Raw genomic sequence first — 20001 nt, 5'->3', positions numbered from 1 at the left:
GGTCAATATACCTGTAACGACGTCAGAGGAGGACTCAAGATCCTATCGTCCAGCTAAGGCATAAATACGAGGCTGAGAGCCACCTGAACTGGAAGTTACCCCTCTAGCCCTGCCACAACCTGCTGAAGTCTAGGGAGCTTTCCCTATAAGGGGCACGGTCGAAGAAAAACCTGCTACTGATCCTGTAGGATGAGCCCCACCTCTACCACTCATCGAGGGACAATCACACATCATGTGCACAATCTGACCACAGGCGTAACAAGCATCTGAGCCTCAGCGACATGGACCCAAATATAATCTACCGCACTGGCTGCATCGTGGTAATGGTAGTCTCCTCGGAGTGGGATCACCTCCAAATTGGGAACCCGCAACACCTGAACTCTGACCTGATCCTGAATAAATAGGGCCGCCAAATCTCCTGCTCGAGAATCGAGGAGGTGCACTAGCTGTGGACTGGCCTGCATATCTGGAGTACTATTGCCACTAACTGTCTCTATTCTCAGTACTAGCACTGGCAGATATGGCCCTCTTACTATGCTTTCTGCCCATATCACGCTAACCCCTTTGCGGCTGCTGTTGCTCTTCAAAATTTTGGGCATGGTACTGAATACGAGAAATGTCTACCCCTTCCTGGAGTGAAGCTGTCAAACAATCTTTGATAAAATGTGGCCCTAAGCCACTCACAAACCAATACAGCCGGTTTACCATATCGGCCATGGTAGCTGGGGCATACCTATCCAATGAGTTAAAGTGGAGACTATACTCCCGAGCACTCATATTCCCTTGCTTTAGATTCAAGAACTTGTCAGCTCGGGCCCTTCGAACCTCAGGTGGCAAATAGTGGCAAATGAAAGCATCTAAAAACTCTTGCCAAATTGAGGGAGGTGCATTTTCCCTTCTCGAAGATATTCAATTATTATACCATAGAACAGCTACATCCCTCAATCTACATGAGGCTAACTCCACTGAATCAGTATCAGAAGCATGTATTATCCTCAGCGTCCTCAGTATCTCATCTATAAAGCCCCGCGGGTCTTCATCCGTCTTCGACTCGACAAATTCCGGAGGATTGAAACTCATAAAATCACAGGCTCTGGCACTAGTCGTTCTGTCACCTGGACCCGCATTCTACCGCTGAGCTTGAGCAGCAACTAGCTGGGTTAATAACTGAATAGCCTCGGTCATCTGCTAGCCTGAAGTAATCGTTGGAGGGACTGGAGGCATTGGAGCGGGAGTTGAGGCCCCCTCATGCCCCTTTACAATAGGCGGAGTGTGAGAAGTCCAAGATGGAGCCTCATTATGGGACTCACCCTCTTCTATATTCACCAGTGGCTCCTGTTCAATCCACATTCCTGTTACAGTCGTGCCCTTCTGGGCGGCTGTTGATTTCCTCTTCACAGGCATAGCTGATATCATAATGCACAATTAGAGAGGAAAAAGGAATCTTACATTATAGCTCTATCGTACGATCTATGAAGAAGAAGGATGGTCATTATTCCTAAATGCCCTGCAGCCTCTTGTTTATAAGTGTGGCATGCTTCACACCAATAAACAAGACTCTACTGGACACGGCTCGTAGATACACCCTAACACGGAACTGCTCTGATACCACTTTTATCATGACCCAACTAGAGGGCCATGATGGGTACCCGGAGCTGACTACCGAGCACCACCCATCAGACTCATCGTCAAGCTCAACTTTAACATATCTCATTTCCAACTCAAGCTTATCATGAAATGATCCTCAAATATCTCTCAAAACTTATCAATACATAAGCCCACGAAGCTAGAAAATGATATACATGATATACACTAAGAAAGTCATGAGACATCTACTACCCATACATATATATATGTACGAGCCTCTAACTGAAATACAGAAATCACAAGGACGGGACAGAGCCCCGCCATGCCCCAATATGCACACAAAACAATATACCAATAAGTTGCACCTCCGGAGTAGTAGAATGCTCTTGTATGTCTGCTGGATAAGATACTAAGGATCCGGACCGTCTTCCTGTCTAATTGTGAGCATGAACACATCATCCATAAAAGAAAAGGACGTCAGTACGTGTAATGTACTGAGTATGTAAGGCATGTACAATAGCATAATAAAGAAATAAAAGAGCATAGGATGAAGAGTAAACCGGTAACTGATTGCCTCTTAAGGCGGAATCATGCATGCTAACTTTTATAGTAAAAATAATATCATATCATAGGTATATACATATATAAGTTGCCCGACCATATAGGTACGGTGTGATCATCATTAGCCCGCGTCCGGGGTAAACATCTCAAGTCGCCCACTAGTGGTGTCTGCCCGGCCAACAAGGCACGGTGTAATCATCATCATTGCCGCCCACTTACGCCCAACATAGTGGTGTCTGACCAGCCAACTAGGCACGGTATGATCATACATGAAAATAACATAAAGCATGCATGAGAGCCCAAGGGAAAGCTACAACTCTATCGGAGGGACGTAAGGTCGGTAACCTCCGAATATGTTATGGATCAAACATCATCGCTGGGTTTCACCTTGAAGGAACTAATATCATGAGGTGAGGCAACAACAAGAAATAACATCAATCAAAACATAAAGATAGGATTATCAAGCTCATAATAGCATCATCTCATCAGCTTTGGAATCTCTGAAATAGCATCATCATTATCATGGAACATATCTCATCTCTATATCATAAGAAGCTCTTAAGAGTCGTGAACTTTCAACTTTTAGGATGTAAGAAGGTCATGGAATATATGAAAGGTAGTAATATAAGAGTCATCCCTTAACGAAAGAAAGGGATTGGCCTTACATACCTTTGCGTCTTCTCAACGACTAAATGCTCTCCTCCCAAACTCACAACTCTACATTCAAGAGAATTCGCACTACATTAGATCATTTGAATCATGCTCAAGTTTAATCTAAAGCGGTTAAGAGCTAATGAAAATTGGGCAGCATTTCCTTTGTTTCGATAACTTTCTTCATATAATAAACAACTCCCTAATAGCAATAGCAACACCCATATTCATTTTCATATAATACTTCCTCAATGTTATTAGCATCATTCACAACAAGATTATACTCACCTCATGCTAAGAATAATGACTCAAATTAACTTACTACTCAAAATACCATTATTTCTATATTTGAGCTCATATTCTACTTTCTTCTCTAATCCAAGTCTTTCAACCACTCAATAATTTTAAGAACATGAAATAGATGTAAAACTCACCTTGGATTATATAGGAATGATCTTTGGATTAAGATACTTCACTTGAGAAAACCCCCAACATCAATTCCAAAGGAAACCTTAACTTCTATTAACCCTAGTAAGCATCCACCCACTTGATTCTCTTGATTCTTGCTAATTAATCTTTGATTTTTCTTGAGTTCATGTTGATATTGTATGGAGAATATTCTAGAGCTCTCTTGAGGTATGGAGAATGAGGGAAATGAAAAATAAGAACTTGGGGTCGTTTTTTTATAAAACTTTAAAGGCTGCCCGACATGGTTATACGGACACTTATACGGTCCGTATAAGTGACCATATAATACCACCAGTGAGAGACCCTTCTCTGGACAGTATAAGTGGTCGTATTACTCACATTTTCCGGAATTGTTCCCGTCGCTTCATTTAATTTCCGAACCTTGTGGAACCTTCTTGGCACTTGTATAATAATCCATTAACCATATAGGGAGCTTTATAGCTCCTCCTCAAGACATTACTACGTAATCGTTAACTCGATACTTTCAAAAAACTCACCAACCACGACTTACACTTTACTTTCTTCAATGAACTTAGTTTCACCGATTCATCTAGCTTTAGAATCTTGAAGTACGCACTCTAAGAATATCAAGTACTCTCCTTCAATTCATATAGACTCAATAATCTTGTAGTACACGCTAGTCTATTCACAGCACACCAATATGAAATGTCCGAGGTGTAACATCATCCCGCGTCCAGGGTAATCTCATACTCTGCCCACTACAGTGGTGTACACATTTATGTGCCTGCCCGACCGACTATAGCGCGGCGCTGTGTAAGAAAATAGTTGTACATATATATAAACGCTTGAAAGACTCGGAAAAGAATACTCTGAACTACTCTGAAATACTCGTAAGTCTACAATCAAGATAACATGACTACAATTAGACCGTTTACCTTACTTACTAACCAATTTATGTACGAAAAGAGCTTAATGAATTGTGGATAATATCTCCCTTGTAAACTTAACAATCCTTCAACTTCCAATTCAATCCAACATCAACAACAATACCAACAACAACAATATCAATACTTACATACCAAAATATAATCAAATCTATCCCAAATAATCCCTCAAAATAACCCTTAAGCCAAACTTTACCCTTATTCAACCTACTACTTCTATAACTATATCTCATTTACTTAAAACCACTAAAACTCTTGACAATTAACTTAAACACAAAGGTAGGAATCATATACATACCTTGAAGGAACTAAGATACCAAGAATCAAACTTTACCTCTAATTCCCATGCTCATAAACTTCAAGGAAACCCTAGGAACAACCTTCTTCTTCACTAGCTCGGGTTTACGGGGCTCAGATCTTGCTAAAATCCTTCCACTATAACAGAAAATAATGAGAGGAAATATTTAAGGGTTTTCTATGGTCTGAGAATGAGGAAATGAGGAATAAAATCGTGGGACTAATTATTTATAGATGGAACTAGAAAGTTGCAGTGACACGGGTCGACAGCACGTCGACTTGCTTTGTCGACCTTCCACCTGAAAGTTCAGAGGCAGCAGAGCATCGACGGTGCACCACGATGGCTCGTCGATGTGTCGATGGCCCATCAATGGGTATTGGTTTCTGCAGACTCTCCTAAATCCATTCCAACTCGCGTCGATTCGATTCATTTAGCTTCTAATCCTATCGTATTGCAAAGAACGTATACTTATACTTTGGTACACGCGAGGTAAAGCACATAATATCTCAAAAACTTGGGTGTGGATTTTCATACTAAGGGTGTAAATCACCAATAAGACAAAGGCTTTCTTGCAACGAAAACGGGAGCTGTGACATTCCACCCCCCCCCCCCCCTAGAAACATTCATCCTCGAATGTTCATACAAGTCATGGCTATAAAAATTTCGGCAAAGTATCCCCTGTAAATATGCCAACCCACTTGTACACAGCAACCCAAAATAATACCACACAGGGCCACATGCTAAAATATACAACACTATGGCCTCACACGACCAATCTCAATAACTATAAATGAAACCAATACCTGGGGGAGATGATGTCTCAGATTGAGCATCTGGAAATGATGGGAACAAATATGGGTACTTAGCCTTCATTTCCTCTTCAGCTTCCCAAGTTATTTCTTCAATATTATTATTTCTCCAGAGCACTTTAACAGAGTCCACATCCTTAGCCCGCAATCGACGAACTTGTCTATCTAATATAGCCACTGTGATCTCTTCGTATGATAACTGGTCGGTCACCTGGATATCATCTACCGGTATAATTTGTCACGACCCAACCCCGTAGGCCGCGACTAGTGCCCGAGCTGGGCACTCGTATACATATTTGTTAGACATAATCAAACTGAAACTAAACATAATCTGGAAGCTTGCGAAAACATAACGTTATCTCAGGACATCACATACATATAACAAGGCAACCTGTCTCGTGAGGAGTCACAACCGTCAAAAGATAACATAGTACACAAGCCGACAAGGCTGTCATAACGTATTGGAACGTCCCGACTATGCATACGCAAGCCGACAAGGCTGCCACTACATACAACATCCCAAAATATGTATATATGCAAGCCGACATGGCTGCCACTACGAATGGGAACGTCCCAAAATGCAAGTCATGCTAACGGAGTCGAACAACATCTATATACAACCCACACATATGTCTACAGACCTCTAAGAGTATCAACGGTAACATATGACAGGACAGGGCCCCGTCGTACCCCTGGACAAAAACATATATATATATACATCAGAAAGTCTGTACCAAAAGCTAGGCTCCTGAACAACGGAGCTCTCCAAGACAGCAAAAAGGGAATCCTAAGCTGGCGGATCACCAAAGCGAGTATCTGCACCTGCGGGCATGAAACGCAGCCCCCCCCCCCCAAGAAAGGGGGTCAGTACGGAATATGTACTGTGTATATAAAGCATGAAATACAGTAAAAAGGATCATAACTGAAATAAGGTGTACAGAAAACATGTACAATGTCCAGAATACCAAAACACTTGCCCTTTGAAACATAAATCATGCATGTCAATATCATATATCATATCCGGCCCATTATGGGACTCGAGGAACATGGTCGCCACCCCGTCTTTGGCGCCATAACACAGCATAACACCGTAAACACATCATAACGCCATAACACAGCATAACTCCATAACACAGCATAACCCTATAACACAGCATAACCCCATAACACAGCATAACTCCATCATATATATATATATATATATATATATATCATATTTCGGCCCTCTAGTGAGGGACTCGGTGAACAATGCAGTGAAACTGTGCACAATAACATACCCGGCCCAGGACTCGGTGAAAGACATATTGAGGTATGCACGAGCAGAGTAGTGAGAAACCATATGCAATTTAAAACATTATCAAGACTCAAACAGAATAAGGATAAGGGATTAACACCTGAGTATCAATAGCGACAATCATATCACATATCCCTCGAAAGTCATCATAAATAATATCAAAAGAGCCTTAGGAATCATAGACATATGTCAATATAGTATGATATAGCTTATAGAAGTCAAGGACATTAGTTATCGTAGAGTTTCTAAGAATAAGAGCTTATATATATCGACTACTATCCAACATATAGGAAACTGAAGAGGGAAGCTCAATCATTTTAAGAGTTCTAACATCAAGAAGTGAATAAGAATCATGAATCACGCTCGAAACTTATGAATAGAATCACCCCAAAGCTCATATCATTCGTCACTTAAATCTAAGATATGTCAAAAGAAAGAAGGGACAGTTTTACATACCTGTTAGCGACTATTCGCAAACCTGTTCGCCTTGTCGCTCTTTTAGCCTATTTAATATAAGAGTAACGTTATCGTTAGTAACTATACTTTCTAGTCCATAAATCTGTAGCCCATCGCTTGCAGAATTTATTCTTTGGCTTATACTTTCTCGTTAAGGGTTTTTCCTTATTTAATGACTTAACGAAAATCGGGCAACATTTCCCTTATATATTCGCCTAACCCGAATTTCCAATTATTCTCCTGTTAACACAGAAATACCAACAACAGAGATATACATATAAAATTCTCACAATTCAGCCCATAACAATTCTAACAACCCAACAACTTTTCTAAATCCATTTCAACCCACGATTTCCTATAACATCAATTTTATGCATTTTCTTACTTCCAATTTCGTCCAATCCAATTTTAATAATTCCATTACAACATTATTAACACAATTACACCATAAAATAAGGAAATCTTACCAAATTTTTCTCGGAGGAATTTCTTCGCTCAATTGCTCCAATTTTTCAATTTCTCCTTCTCCAACTTAAAATCCAATGTTGCTATCACCTCCTTGAACTTGTATTGCACTTGAAACTTGATTAAAACATCCAAGGATCAAATTTTTTCTCAATACCATGGCTGGCCGAGAGCAACCATGGATGATCTCTTTTTTTTTTCTTTGATTTTTTTTTGAAAAAGAATGAAAAGTAATGAAATTTTGTTCATCAACTTTCTATATATATGGTTTCCTCTAGGGGGACACGTGCCCCCTCCCTTGTGAGTCACTAATCCACTCCTTGGATTTTATTTATTTATTTATTTTATTATTATTTCGGGTGGGGCCCACTTTAGTAATTAAGCTTTAATTAATTTAATTAATCATTAATTCTTACCTGATAATCTAATCACAATTAATTAATCCCTAATCTCCAATAATATTTTTACACTAAATAAAATTTGTAAACAATTTAGGTTCTAATTAAAATTGAAGATTAAAAATTTCTATTTCGTATCCGAAAATGATCCCATCTTTAACTTGGGTCAATTCTCTTGCGAATAACTCGACGTATAAAAATACGGGATATAACATAATTCTCGAGGGATCTCCTATACACTTACGGAGCATGGACACATGGAACACTGGATGCACAGACTCCAACGTAGAAGGTAGTTCTAGCTCATATGCTACCTTACCCACTATACGAATAATTTTATAGGGCTTAATGTATCGATGACTCAGCTTACCCTTCTTGCCAAATCTCATCACTCCCTTCATAGGTGAGATCTTAAGGAAGACCCAATCTCCTACCTCGAACTCTAGCTTATGCTGCCGATTATCTGCATAGGATTTCTATCGACTCTGTGCCGCTAGTAATCTTTCTTGGATGACTTTTACTTTGGAAAATGCTTGCTGTATTAAGTATGGGCCTACTAGCTGATTTTCTCCAACATCAAACCATACTATAGGCGATCTACATCTCCACCCATATAAAGCCTCATAAGGAGCCATCTGGATATTGGAATAGTAACTGTTATTATATGCAAACTCAATAAGAGGTAAAAGATCATCCCAGCTACCTCGAAAGTCAATCACACACGCTCTCATCATGTCTTCAAGTGTCTGTATAGTACGCTCCGTTGTCCATCTGTCTGCAGATGAAAGGCTGTACTAAGACTCACCTGAGTCCCCAATCCATTCTGAAAAGATCTCCAGAAGTTAGCTGTGAATTGCACTCCTCTATCTTAATAATGGTTGTAGGAACACCATGAAGTCGTATAATCTCTCTAAGATAGAGCTTCATATAATCTTCAGCTGAATAGTAGTTTTGGCAGGCACGAAGTGGGATGACTTTGTAAGCCTATCAACTATGACCCATATTGAATCATACTTCCGCTGAGTACGAGCCAAACCTGTAATAAAATCTATATTAATTACCTCCCATGTCCATGTCGGAATCTCCATAGCCTATAACAAACCTCAAGGCCTCTTGTCACGACCCGACTAAGGGCCGTGACGGGTACCTGGGGCTAACCACCGAGCACCGCTCGTTCTACCACTCATCATACTTATTAATCCTCATTTTTCATTCATAAACTCGTAATCATAAGAAAATCATTTTCATTGAAAAACATAAACACTTTTATATACATGAGCTCTTTGGCTATCAAAAGATAATGTACACATATCTACGTATATACAGTAGTGACTTTGTGAGACCATATAACCCACACAAACGTATCTACGACCCTCTACTAGAGTACTAGACATATGGATGGGACAAGACCCCGTCGTTCCCAAGATACATATACATATATATATACAAAAGTATAAACCCGATTAGCACCTCCGGAATAATAGAGTGCTCCTGCAAATCTGCTGATAGCTCCTATAGGTCTGCGCCGTCTCCCTGTCTACCTGTGGGCATGAACACAACGTCCAAAGAAAACGGACGTCAGTACGAATATTGTACTGAGTATGTAAGGCATGAAGGAAATAAACATGATAGAGAATCATAAGTCATGAGGTGAAGGCAAAACCTGTGCGGCCTTTAAGGATGAATGCATTCCATACATATATCACATATACATAATCGTCGTACATGAATCATCATAGCGTATACATCATCACGTCATATAATTCATCATCATAATATCGTATCTACTCATACACATAAAACGTTATCCGTATTCGGCCACTTAGGGCTCGACAATATCCGTATTCGGCCACATGGTGGCTCGACAGTATCCGTATTCAGCCACGTAGTGGCTCGACAATATCCGTATTCATCCATTTAGTGGCTCGATAGTATCACATACATATCTTCCATATTCGGCCACATAGTGGCTCGACCATGTCACATGCATCACACAAGGATCAATATATCGCATCATCATCGTTGTCATCCTATACATCTCATAAGCTTATCGTAACCTTTCATTAATGCACACATTTAAATTCAAAGATAATTTATGAAAGTCACATCGTATTCGTAGCATGAATTTCGTATAATTATCGTATGATAGTCTTCATAATCTTTAGGCTTAAGCTCAACATTACCACTATCGTTTATATAGCATATCTCTTACCTTTATCTCATATGAAATCCTCTAAGAACATAGATTCATAACTTTGCGGAACATTGGTCATAGAACATACATTAAGGCTTATGGGCAATCTATAACAATGTCGGGGTGACATAAGGTCGAGAACCCCCGAGTCCATTATGGAGTATTCATAAGCATTATGCCTCACCTTGAAGGAATTAGCATATAAGGTGAGTGTAGTCAATGAACAATATCAATGGATCGTAATATGGATCATTAGCCTTGTGGAACTATGATATTGCAGGCCTTATTATCTTTAGACTTAGACTCATCATCGTCATTACCGTATTCGCAACATGCCTCTTATCATATCCCATATGGCTATTCATGAGCATAGGCTCTTAGTTTTCCGGAAAGTAGGAAAGTCATGGAGAGGTAAGGAAAATACTATCATAGGAATCATATAAGGATCATTAACTTCGTAGGAATATCATATCATGAGCTTTATGACTTCTAGACTTAGATTCATTACCAACATCGTCATACTCGTAACGTGTCTCTTTTCTTTATCTTATGATGCTCTTTATAATCGTAGACTCATAGTTTCTGATACGTAGGGAAAATCATGAAGAAGGAAGGAATATCATATCATGGGATTCATGCCTTAGAAAGAAGGGACTAGCCTTACATACCTTTTTCGTTTAAGCAATCTAGCATTCGCTTTTTCCCCTTCGATGTCACGCCTCTACCTTCAAAAGAGGATCTGTACTGACATTAGTCAATCAACCATAAGAACGCGCTACTATTTCTAGAGAAAATTGGGCAGCACTTCCTTTGTTTATACTACATTTCTCACGTTTTATTTCAACTCCCAAACATCTACAACAACAACAACTCACAATATTGTACCAACATTCATCATTTATCTATATTTAGCAAAATCCACCATTTTTATCCAATTACTCCACATTCATGGTTATACCTTGTTACCACATTTTCTTGTATATAATACTCATTCCATGACCTAAACATCATTTACAACGTGTTCATCATCATAGCACACCAACATTCATGATTCAACCTAGCTATCACCCAACTATGGCACTATTCACTCAGTAATGGTCCATTTTCTATGTCCTGCTACAATTCAAGTATTTTAGCCTTTCAATGCCTTAAACAACATGGTATAGTCATGAAACTTACCTTGGATGTTGGTTTAACAAGCCTTGAATGAGAATACTCCTCTAGCACCAAAACCCTATCTCACCTCCTTTGGTTTTCTTTGATGAAGATGAACTTTACTTGGGTTTCACACTCTTGTTTTCATGAAATTGATGTTGTTGATCATGGATACCCTTTGAATCTTAGTGGATGAGTGATAAGGAATAATTCTAGAGTTTTCTTGAAGGGAGGAGAGGAGATATGAAATGAAAAATGAATGAATTATGTCCCTTACACTTAAACTTAAAAGCTGCCCGACCATGTTATACGGACCAACATACGGTCCGTACTATTTATACGGACCGTATGTATGGGTGTACATTTGGTCCAGTGGCTGGTGGCCTTCTTGGCCAATTATACGGTCCAATATACGGCTGGTATAAATTATACGGTCCGTAGATTGGGCCGTATAATGCCTAGTGAGTCCGTTTTCGTTCTTGTCGTCTCGTTTGATCTCCGATCCTTACGGAACCTTCTTGGCACTTGTTTAACACTTCAATATCAATCTTAGGGACATTATTACACTTATATAAGAGATCATTATGCCATCATGGACTCGTTGCTCGAAATTCTTATCCGATACATAACGTATGATTCGCTTTCCTTAGCAACTTTCTTTCCTTGCATTGTATGCCTTTAAAACCTCGTTGTGGGTCATCTAATACTCTCTCTTACTCTTCAAAACATCGTATACACCGCGACCTCTGTTAGCCTATTCACTGTACATGTACGGGAGTTTTTCCAAGGTGTAACACCTCTGGTGTTCTATCTTGACTTGCTTACAACTCGGACACTGAGCGACAAATTCTGCTACATCTCTTTTCAAACCATCCCACCAATAAACTTCCTTGAGATCATGGCACATTTTTGTGGTGCCTGGATGAATAGAATAGCGAGAATAGTGGGCTTCCCCCATAACTTGCTGACGGAGGCCTACAACGTTAGGAACGCACAGTCTACCTTGATACTTGAGTACTCCATCTCCTGTGATAACGAAGGGTGTCTTTTCTTTTTAAGGAGTTGTATCCCGATAATGATCTAACACCGAATCTTCATACTGACGCTCCTTTATCTCAGCTACCAAAGATGACATCGTTGTATCCTGAACTGTAACTCATGTATCACCTGAATCTAATAACCAAACTCCAAGGCTAGCCAACTGACGAACTTCGTGGACAATCTCCCTTTTCTATGGCTGCACATATGACAGACTACCTATGAATTTACGAGTAAGAGCATCAGCTACTACATTAGCCTTTCCAGGATGGTACAGAATATTAACATCATAATCTTTCAACAACTCTAGCCATCGCCTCTGACGTAAATTCTAGTCCTTCTACTTAAAGATATTCTAGAGGCTCTTGTGATCAGTATAAATATCAACATGAACATCGTATAGGTAGTGCCTCCACATTTTCAAGGCATGGAGCACCGCAGCTAACCCAAGATCATGAGTTGGACAATTCTTCTCGTGCTTCTTCAATTGTCTGGAGGCATAAGCAACAACCTTACCGTGTTGCATTAATACACAACCCAACCCAATACTTGAAGTATCACAATATATTACATAGCCATCTGTTCCCTCTGGAAGAGTCAAGACGGGTGTTGAGGTCAACTTGTCCTTCAATATCTGAAAACTTGGTCAGCTTGGTCAATGAGGCTGAAAGAGAAGACAATCCTACCACGAACCTTCTATAATATCCTGCTAGGCCCAAGAAACTATGTATCTCTGTTGGTGTCGTGGGCCTTGGCCAATTCTTCACAGCTTCAATCTTTTGATTATCCACCCTAATGCCATCATCTGATACGATGTGACCAAGAAAAGCCACGGAGTTCATCCAGAATTCACACTTAGAAAACTTTGCATATAACTCTCTATCTCGAAGAACTTTAAGCACCGCGCGTAGATGATCTGCAAGTTCAGCCTCTGACTATGAATAAACCAGAAATCATCTATAAACGTGATCATGAACAGATCGAGGAAGGGTCTGAATACACAATCATCAAGTCCATGAATATAGCTGGAGCATTAGTTAGCCCAAATGACATGACACAGAACTCATAGTGCCCATATCTAGTCCTGAATGTCATCTTCGGAATGTCTTCGTCCTTCACCCTAACCCGATGATATCCCGATCTCAAATCTATTTTCGAGAAATATCTGGCACCCTGCAGCTGGTCAAATAAATCATCAATCCTCAGAAGCGGATACATATTCTTCACAGTCACTTTATTCAATTTCCTGTAATAAATACACATTTGCAAATAGCCATCTTTCTTTCGAACAAACAATACCAACACTCCCACGGTGATGTACTGGGCCTAATGAAGCCCTTCTCGAGTAAATCGCTCAATTGCTCCTTCAATTCATTCAACTATGCAAGTGCCATTATATAAGGAGGAATGGATATTGGTTGAGTGTATGGCAATAGATCAATAGTGAAGTCAATCTCCCTTTCTGGCGGAATGCCTGGAAGCTCATATGGAAATACCTTTGGAAACTCATTGACCACCGGGACAGATGAAGGGTCGGTGACTCTGCCTGCACATTCTGGACCCGAACTAGATGATATATATAACCTTTCCTGATCATCTTTCTTGCCTTAAGGTAGGAAATAAACCTACCCCTCGGTGAAGCAACATTACCCTTCAACTCTAGGACTGGCTCTCGAGAAACTGGAATCGAACTATCTTTGTTCTGCAGTCAACATTAGCATAACAAGAAGCCAACCAATCCATGCCCATAATAACATCAAAATCAATCATATCTAGCTCAATCAAATCTTCTAGAGTATGGTGATTACAAACTATCACTACACAGCCTCGATATACTCGCCTAGCTATAACTGCATCACCAACTGGCGTAGATACCTCAAACGGTTTAATCAATTCAGGCTCTATCCCAAACTTTCCAGCAACAAATGGAGTAACATATGATAAGGTTGAACCTGGGTCAATTATGGCGTATACATCATAGGAGGAGACTGATAATATACCTGTAGCAATGTCAGGAGATGACTCGCGATCATGTCTACCACCTAATGCATAGATACGGTTCTGAGGACTGCTCGAACCAGATGCTCTACTCCTTCCTCTACCATGTCCTGCTAGTATCTGAGAACCTTGCCCTAGAGGGCATATAAATGAAGAATAACATGCTACGGACCCTGTAGGCTGAACAATACCTACACCGCCTCTCGATGGACGCTCCTTCATCACATGACCTGGCCGGCCGAAAGCATAACAAGCATCTTATCCCAATCGACACTGTCCAGAGTGCAACCTACCTCACTGGGCACACTGTGGCAAAGGTGGTCTCACCTGACCTGACTTTGATCTATGCTGAGAACCTGAAGCTTTGGAACTCTGACCCGTTCCGGAATAAGAAGGCCGATCAAACCTCTGGCCTGAAAATCACGGAGCTGCCCTCCCTGCTGAATGGAATTGATACCGGGAATACTACTATCTCTGTCCTCCTCTGAACTCTCAAGCCATATCTAAAGATATAGCCCTCTTACCATGGCCCCGGTTATGCTCACGCTCTGCCCTCCACTGACGCTTACGATCTTCCAAATTTTGTGCATATGCCTGTATGCAGGAAATATCCATACCCAACTGTAACGCAGCTGTCGTACACTCATCAATAAAATGTGGCCCTATACTAGCCACAAAACAATGAACTCGATCATCTATCTCAGCCACCATAGTCGAGGCATATCTAGCCAATGAATCAAAATATACGTTGTTCTCTTGAACACTCGACTGCCCTGCTGGATATGTAAAAACCTGTTTGCTCGGGCCGTTCGAACCTCTGGCTAAAAATAAAGGCGTCTGAAAACTCTCGCCAAATGGCTAGAGGGGCATTCTCTCCCCTAGATAGCTCCCATGTCTAATGCCACTGCACTACAACTTCACAGATCCTATAAGAAGTCAACTCCACTGACTCAATCTCATTAGCGTGCATAACCCTCAAAGTCCTCTGCATATTATCAATAAAGTCCTGAGGTTCTATATTTTTCCTTAACACGAAGAACTCTGGAGGATCTAACCCGAGAAAAGTCTTAACCCTCGCACTACCAGCTCAGTCTACCTGATCAACACCAACTCCCTGACGCTTAGCCTGAGCGACTACCAATCTGGTCATTAACTGTATAGCATCCCGCATATCCTGGACTAGTGCGTCTGACTAAGGAACTGAGGCAGGTGCTGGAGGCGGTGTATGTGAAGTCTGAGATGGGCTCTCACTCTAAGACTCGCCCAGAGCCCTGGTAGACCACTGAGTACAGCTAGTGGCCTCACTAGCCACTCCCTTGCCCTTTTGGGCAGCTATAGCTTTCTTACAAGGCATCGCTGAAATCAGAACAAATTATTCTACGACGAACTCTTAACACATGGCCGCTTGATCTAAGAGAGAAAAACTGACAACATCCTAAATGTCCTGTAGCCTCTTGTTTATAAGTGTGGTGCACAACACACCCATAAACAAGACATTACTAGACACGGTTTGTAGACAACCCTAAGACAGAACAACTCTGATACCACTTTTTCCATGACCCAACCGATGAGTCGTGACGAGTGCCTGACCTATATTGACCAAGCACCCCTATACTCGTACCTGAACATCACTGAATAACTAGGTGGCCCAAATAACTTATAACTGAACCATGCTGACTCATACAAGAACAACATCAAGAACTGTCGACCATTCTGTGCATATATACATATACTGAAAAGAGCAGTGCAAGCCGACTAGGCCGCTACATAGTACACAAAAGAATGGGAGCCGAAAAGGATGGGACAGATCAAGTGGAGCGCATCGACTACTGTTGAGTGGAAGTCCTACTAAGCTTGACCGCCTGTCTGTCTACCTGAACCTGCGAGCATTAATGCAGCCCCTGAGCAATAAGGGAGTCTGTACGAAACATGTACCGAGTACGTAAGGCATAAGAACAACAAATACATAGGAATGATGAAAATTTCTAAAACATAGAAGCTAAACTCAATATCTGAAAGTACCTCTGCGGCAGATGCTATGCATGCTTTATTTTAGAAAACATCTTATACATACATACATAAATATATATATATATATATAACTGTACTTCCCCATTTCGAGGGAAGAGGTGGTTAATATAACCTCTTTCTCTTTCTTTAGCAAAGGATACAATTCTTGATTTATTTTTTCTTTGCCTGCCAAATGTACAATCTTGTCTTGATAAAAAATACTGGTTTGATTATATTAGCATATGGGTTTCTCCATTAATTGAGTTCTTTCTAGGAATTTACCTGATCTTACCTGGTTTTGGGGATTCATCTTTTGTGAATATATAACAACAATTTGCATTTTGTTGGTTGGGATTCTAAATTTGATTCTTCTTCAGATCTGAGTGCCTATAAAGATATTTACAGCAGAGAAAAGGATCTTACTTTATAGACATTTGGTGTAATTAATTAAAGATTAAAGGTAGGTTCTTGAGAGGTTCTCAAGAATGGCTTAAATTAAAGGGATGGATATCAATGCAGTTTAATCTTGGTGAGTTTGGATAAATTGGATGGAAGTGTATGAATCAGAGATAGCATTAAAGAAACATTCTTCAACAGTGGAGACAAAAAGAGGTACTCCATTGATTCAACCTGAGAAGAACAATGGAAACAACACACGTAGATCAAGAACTAGAGAAGTTAGTTCCAGATACAGGTCACCTACTCCATCAACTTCCTCAGGTCCTAGTAGACGTTGTTCTTCTCCAAATGTCACAAGAATTGGAACTACTACTACTACATCGACATTGTCGTTACCTAAGAGAGCGATATCGGCTGAAAGGAAACGTCCCACAACACCCTCATCACCTACCAGTCGATCACCATCAACACCTGTACATGATACATCTGTGGAAGAATTGTTGTCTAGAGAGTTAGCAGGCAACAGGTTGCCTGAATCTTTGTGGCCATCAACAATGAGGAGTCTAAGTGTTTCTTTTCAATCGGATACGTTTTCTTTACCTGTTGGCAAGAGAGAAAAACCTGCTCCTCATGCTTTATGTGATCGTACGTTAAGGCCATCATCAAATGTAGTACAGAAACAAGGTGAAACACCTCCTGGTTCTCGAAAGGCGACGCCTGAGAGGAGGAGGAGTCCATTGAAGGGAAAGAATTCGGTTGATCAAGGAGAGAATTCTAGACCTGTTGATAGTTTAAATGCTCGATTAGTTGATCAGCATCGATGGCCAAGTAGAGTGAGTATGAAGGTGGTACCTTCTGGTTCTATGAACAGAAGTATTGATCTGAGTGATAAGAAGAGCAAAATCGCGCCAAATACTCGTTCAGTAACGCCTTCCTTGAGGAGATTGTCATTGGATGGTTATAGCAAACCATTGCAAAAATCTTCCAGTGACTTGCTGTCACTAGGATCATCTGATGATGGAGTAAAAGTTCGTGGTCGATCAGTAGATGATAATTCACTTTCAATGCAGAAGTCCACATCTTCGACTTCATTGGATAGAACAGTATCGGGGAATCCAGTAGCTAGATCTCACACTGTATCGGCTCCTGGATCACGGTTTCCTTCACCAAACAAAGCATCTTTTTTATCATCCTCTGCATCTAGAGGAGTCAGTCCATCTCGAGTAAAATCAGTCCCAAGTACGCCATCTAGAGGGCCAAGTCCTTCTCGAATAAGACCATCTAGTCCATCTAGACAACAACCCAAAACTGCTACTTCTGTCCTCAGCTTTATTGCACATATCAAAAAGGGAAAGAAGGCAGCTAACCACATAGAAGATGTTCATCAGTTGAGGCTATTGTATAATAGACATCTCCAATGGAGGTATGCTAATGCCAGGTCAGATGCAGCATTGCACGCGCAGAAAGTTAAAGCTGAGAAAACATTGTACAATGTCTGGAGAAATACCTCAAACCTATGGGCTTCTGTTATTAAAAAGAGAGTTGCGCTCCAACAGCTGAAGCTGAAGTTGAAGCTATTTGCAGTTCTAAATGAACAGCACACCTACCTGGATGAGTGGGCTTCAATTGAAGGGGATCATACCAGTTCATTATCCCATGTTATACAAGACCTACAAGCATGCACTCTTCGTCTTCCAATAACTGGACGAGCAAAGGGTGATATTGAAGGTGTAAAAGAAGCTGTTAGCTCAGCTGTTGATGTAATGCAGGCAATGGGATCCTCCATGCGTTTTATTTTATCTAGGGTGGAAGGGATGAACTGCCTGGTTTCTGAACTTGCTGACGTGGCAGCTCAAGAGCGAGCAATGCTGGATGAATGTGAAGCCTTGTTGGCTTCAACAGCAACTATGCAGGTAGAAGAATATAGCATTAGTTCTCATCTTATACAGTTGAAACAAGCTTGGAGAAGTGATAAGCAGCTGATACTTGGAAATTAGATAGTTTTACCAAATGGCCTTTAGCTAGTGTGTATAGTAATAGGTTTTTCCTTTTCATTTTTTTCTTCTAATTTATTATGGGAAGTGTTGAATTGTTTCATTTTTTTTTATTTTTTTTTCTCTTTTTCTTCTCCACATATCTTGCAAAAAGCTGTTGTCCTATCCTAATGTAACTTCTCCTTGTATCATCAATGAAAAAAAAGAAATGCAAAGGAAAAAAAAAAAAAATATATATATATATATATATATTTATAGTATACTGCTCGGCTTTATAGGCGCGGTGTTATCATCATCTCATCATCATCCCGCATTTGGGGTAATATCATAATCTGCCCACTGCAGTGGTGTGCACATCTATGTGCCTGCCCGGCCGACTATAGCGTGGCGCAGTGTAAGAAAATAGCTGTAAATATATATAAATGCATGAAAGACTCGGAAAAGAATGCTCTGAACTACTCTGAACAACATAAGGTCTCTGGAAGCCATAGATATAAAACATAGGACGTCAAAGATACGCTAAATCCTATACCATCTAGGAGTAAAGTCTTTGTAACTCGCTTGCTTACTCTGTTCGTTCATAAGACAAGGATCATGCCAAAAAGAATAGAAGGGATAGCCTTAACATACCTTGAAGCGTATCTAATCGCCTAACTTCTAATTCTCAAACTCGTAAGTCTACAATCTAGATAACATGACTACAATTCGACCATTTACCTTACATACTAACCAATTTAAGTACAAAAAGAGCTTAACGAATTGTGGACAATATCTCCCTTGTAAACTTAATAATCCTTCAACTTCCAATTAAATCCAACATCAACAACAATACCAACAACAACAATATCAATACTTACATACCAAAATATAATCAAATCTATCCCAAATCATCCCTCAAAAGAACCCTTAACCCTAACTTTACCCTTATCCAACTACTACTTCCATAACTATATGTCATTTACTTTAAACCACTAAAACTCTTGATAATTAACTTAAACACAAAAGTAGAATCATATACATACCTTGAAGGAACTAAGATACCAAGAATAAAACTCTAACTCCAATTCTCAAGCTCATCTACTTCAAGGAAACCCTAGGAACAACCTTCTTCTTCACTAGCTCGGGTTTACGGGGCTCGAATCTTGCTAAAATCCCTCCAATATAACAGAAAATAATGAGAGGAAATATTTAAGGGTTTTCTCTGGTTTCAGAATGAGGAAATGAGGAATAAAATCATGGGACTAATTATTTATAGATGGAACTAGAAATTTCCAGTGACACGGGTCGACGGGAGGGTCGACGACGCGTCGACGTGTTGACG

General features: G+C 40.3%; 1 protein-coding gene across 1 annotated transcript; it reads left to right on the top strand.

Annotated features, from left to right (window-relative positions):
- Positions 1–16466: 16466 nt before the first annotated feature.
- LOC132643708 (AUGMIN subunit 8-like) lies at positions 16467–18909 on the top strand. Its single transcript, XM_060360257.1, has one exon. It carries the CDS (start codon positions 16836–16838, stop codon positions 18681–18683), a length of 1848 nt encoding a protein of 615 aa, XP_060216240.1. The 5' UTR covers positions 16467–16835; the 3' UTR covers positions 18684–18909.
- The last annotated feature ends 1092 nt before the right edge of the window (positions 18910–20001 follow it).

This window comes from Lycium barbarum, chromosome 6 (genome assembly GCF_019175385.1).
Source record: "Lycium barbarum isolate Lr01 chromosome 6, ASM1917538v2, whole genome shotgun sequence".
NCBI classification, from domain to species: domain Eukaryota; kingdom Viridiplantae; phylum Streptophyta; class Magnoliopsida; order Solanales; family Solanaceae; genus Lycium; species Lycium barbarum.
The sequence above is the reverse complement of the archived record's forward strand: the minus strand, read 5'-3'. Positions and strand labels throughout refer to the sequence as shown.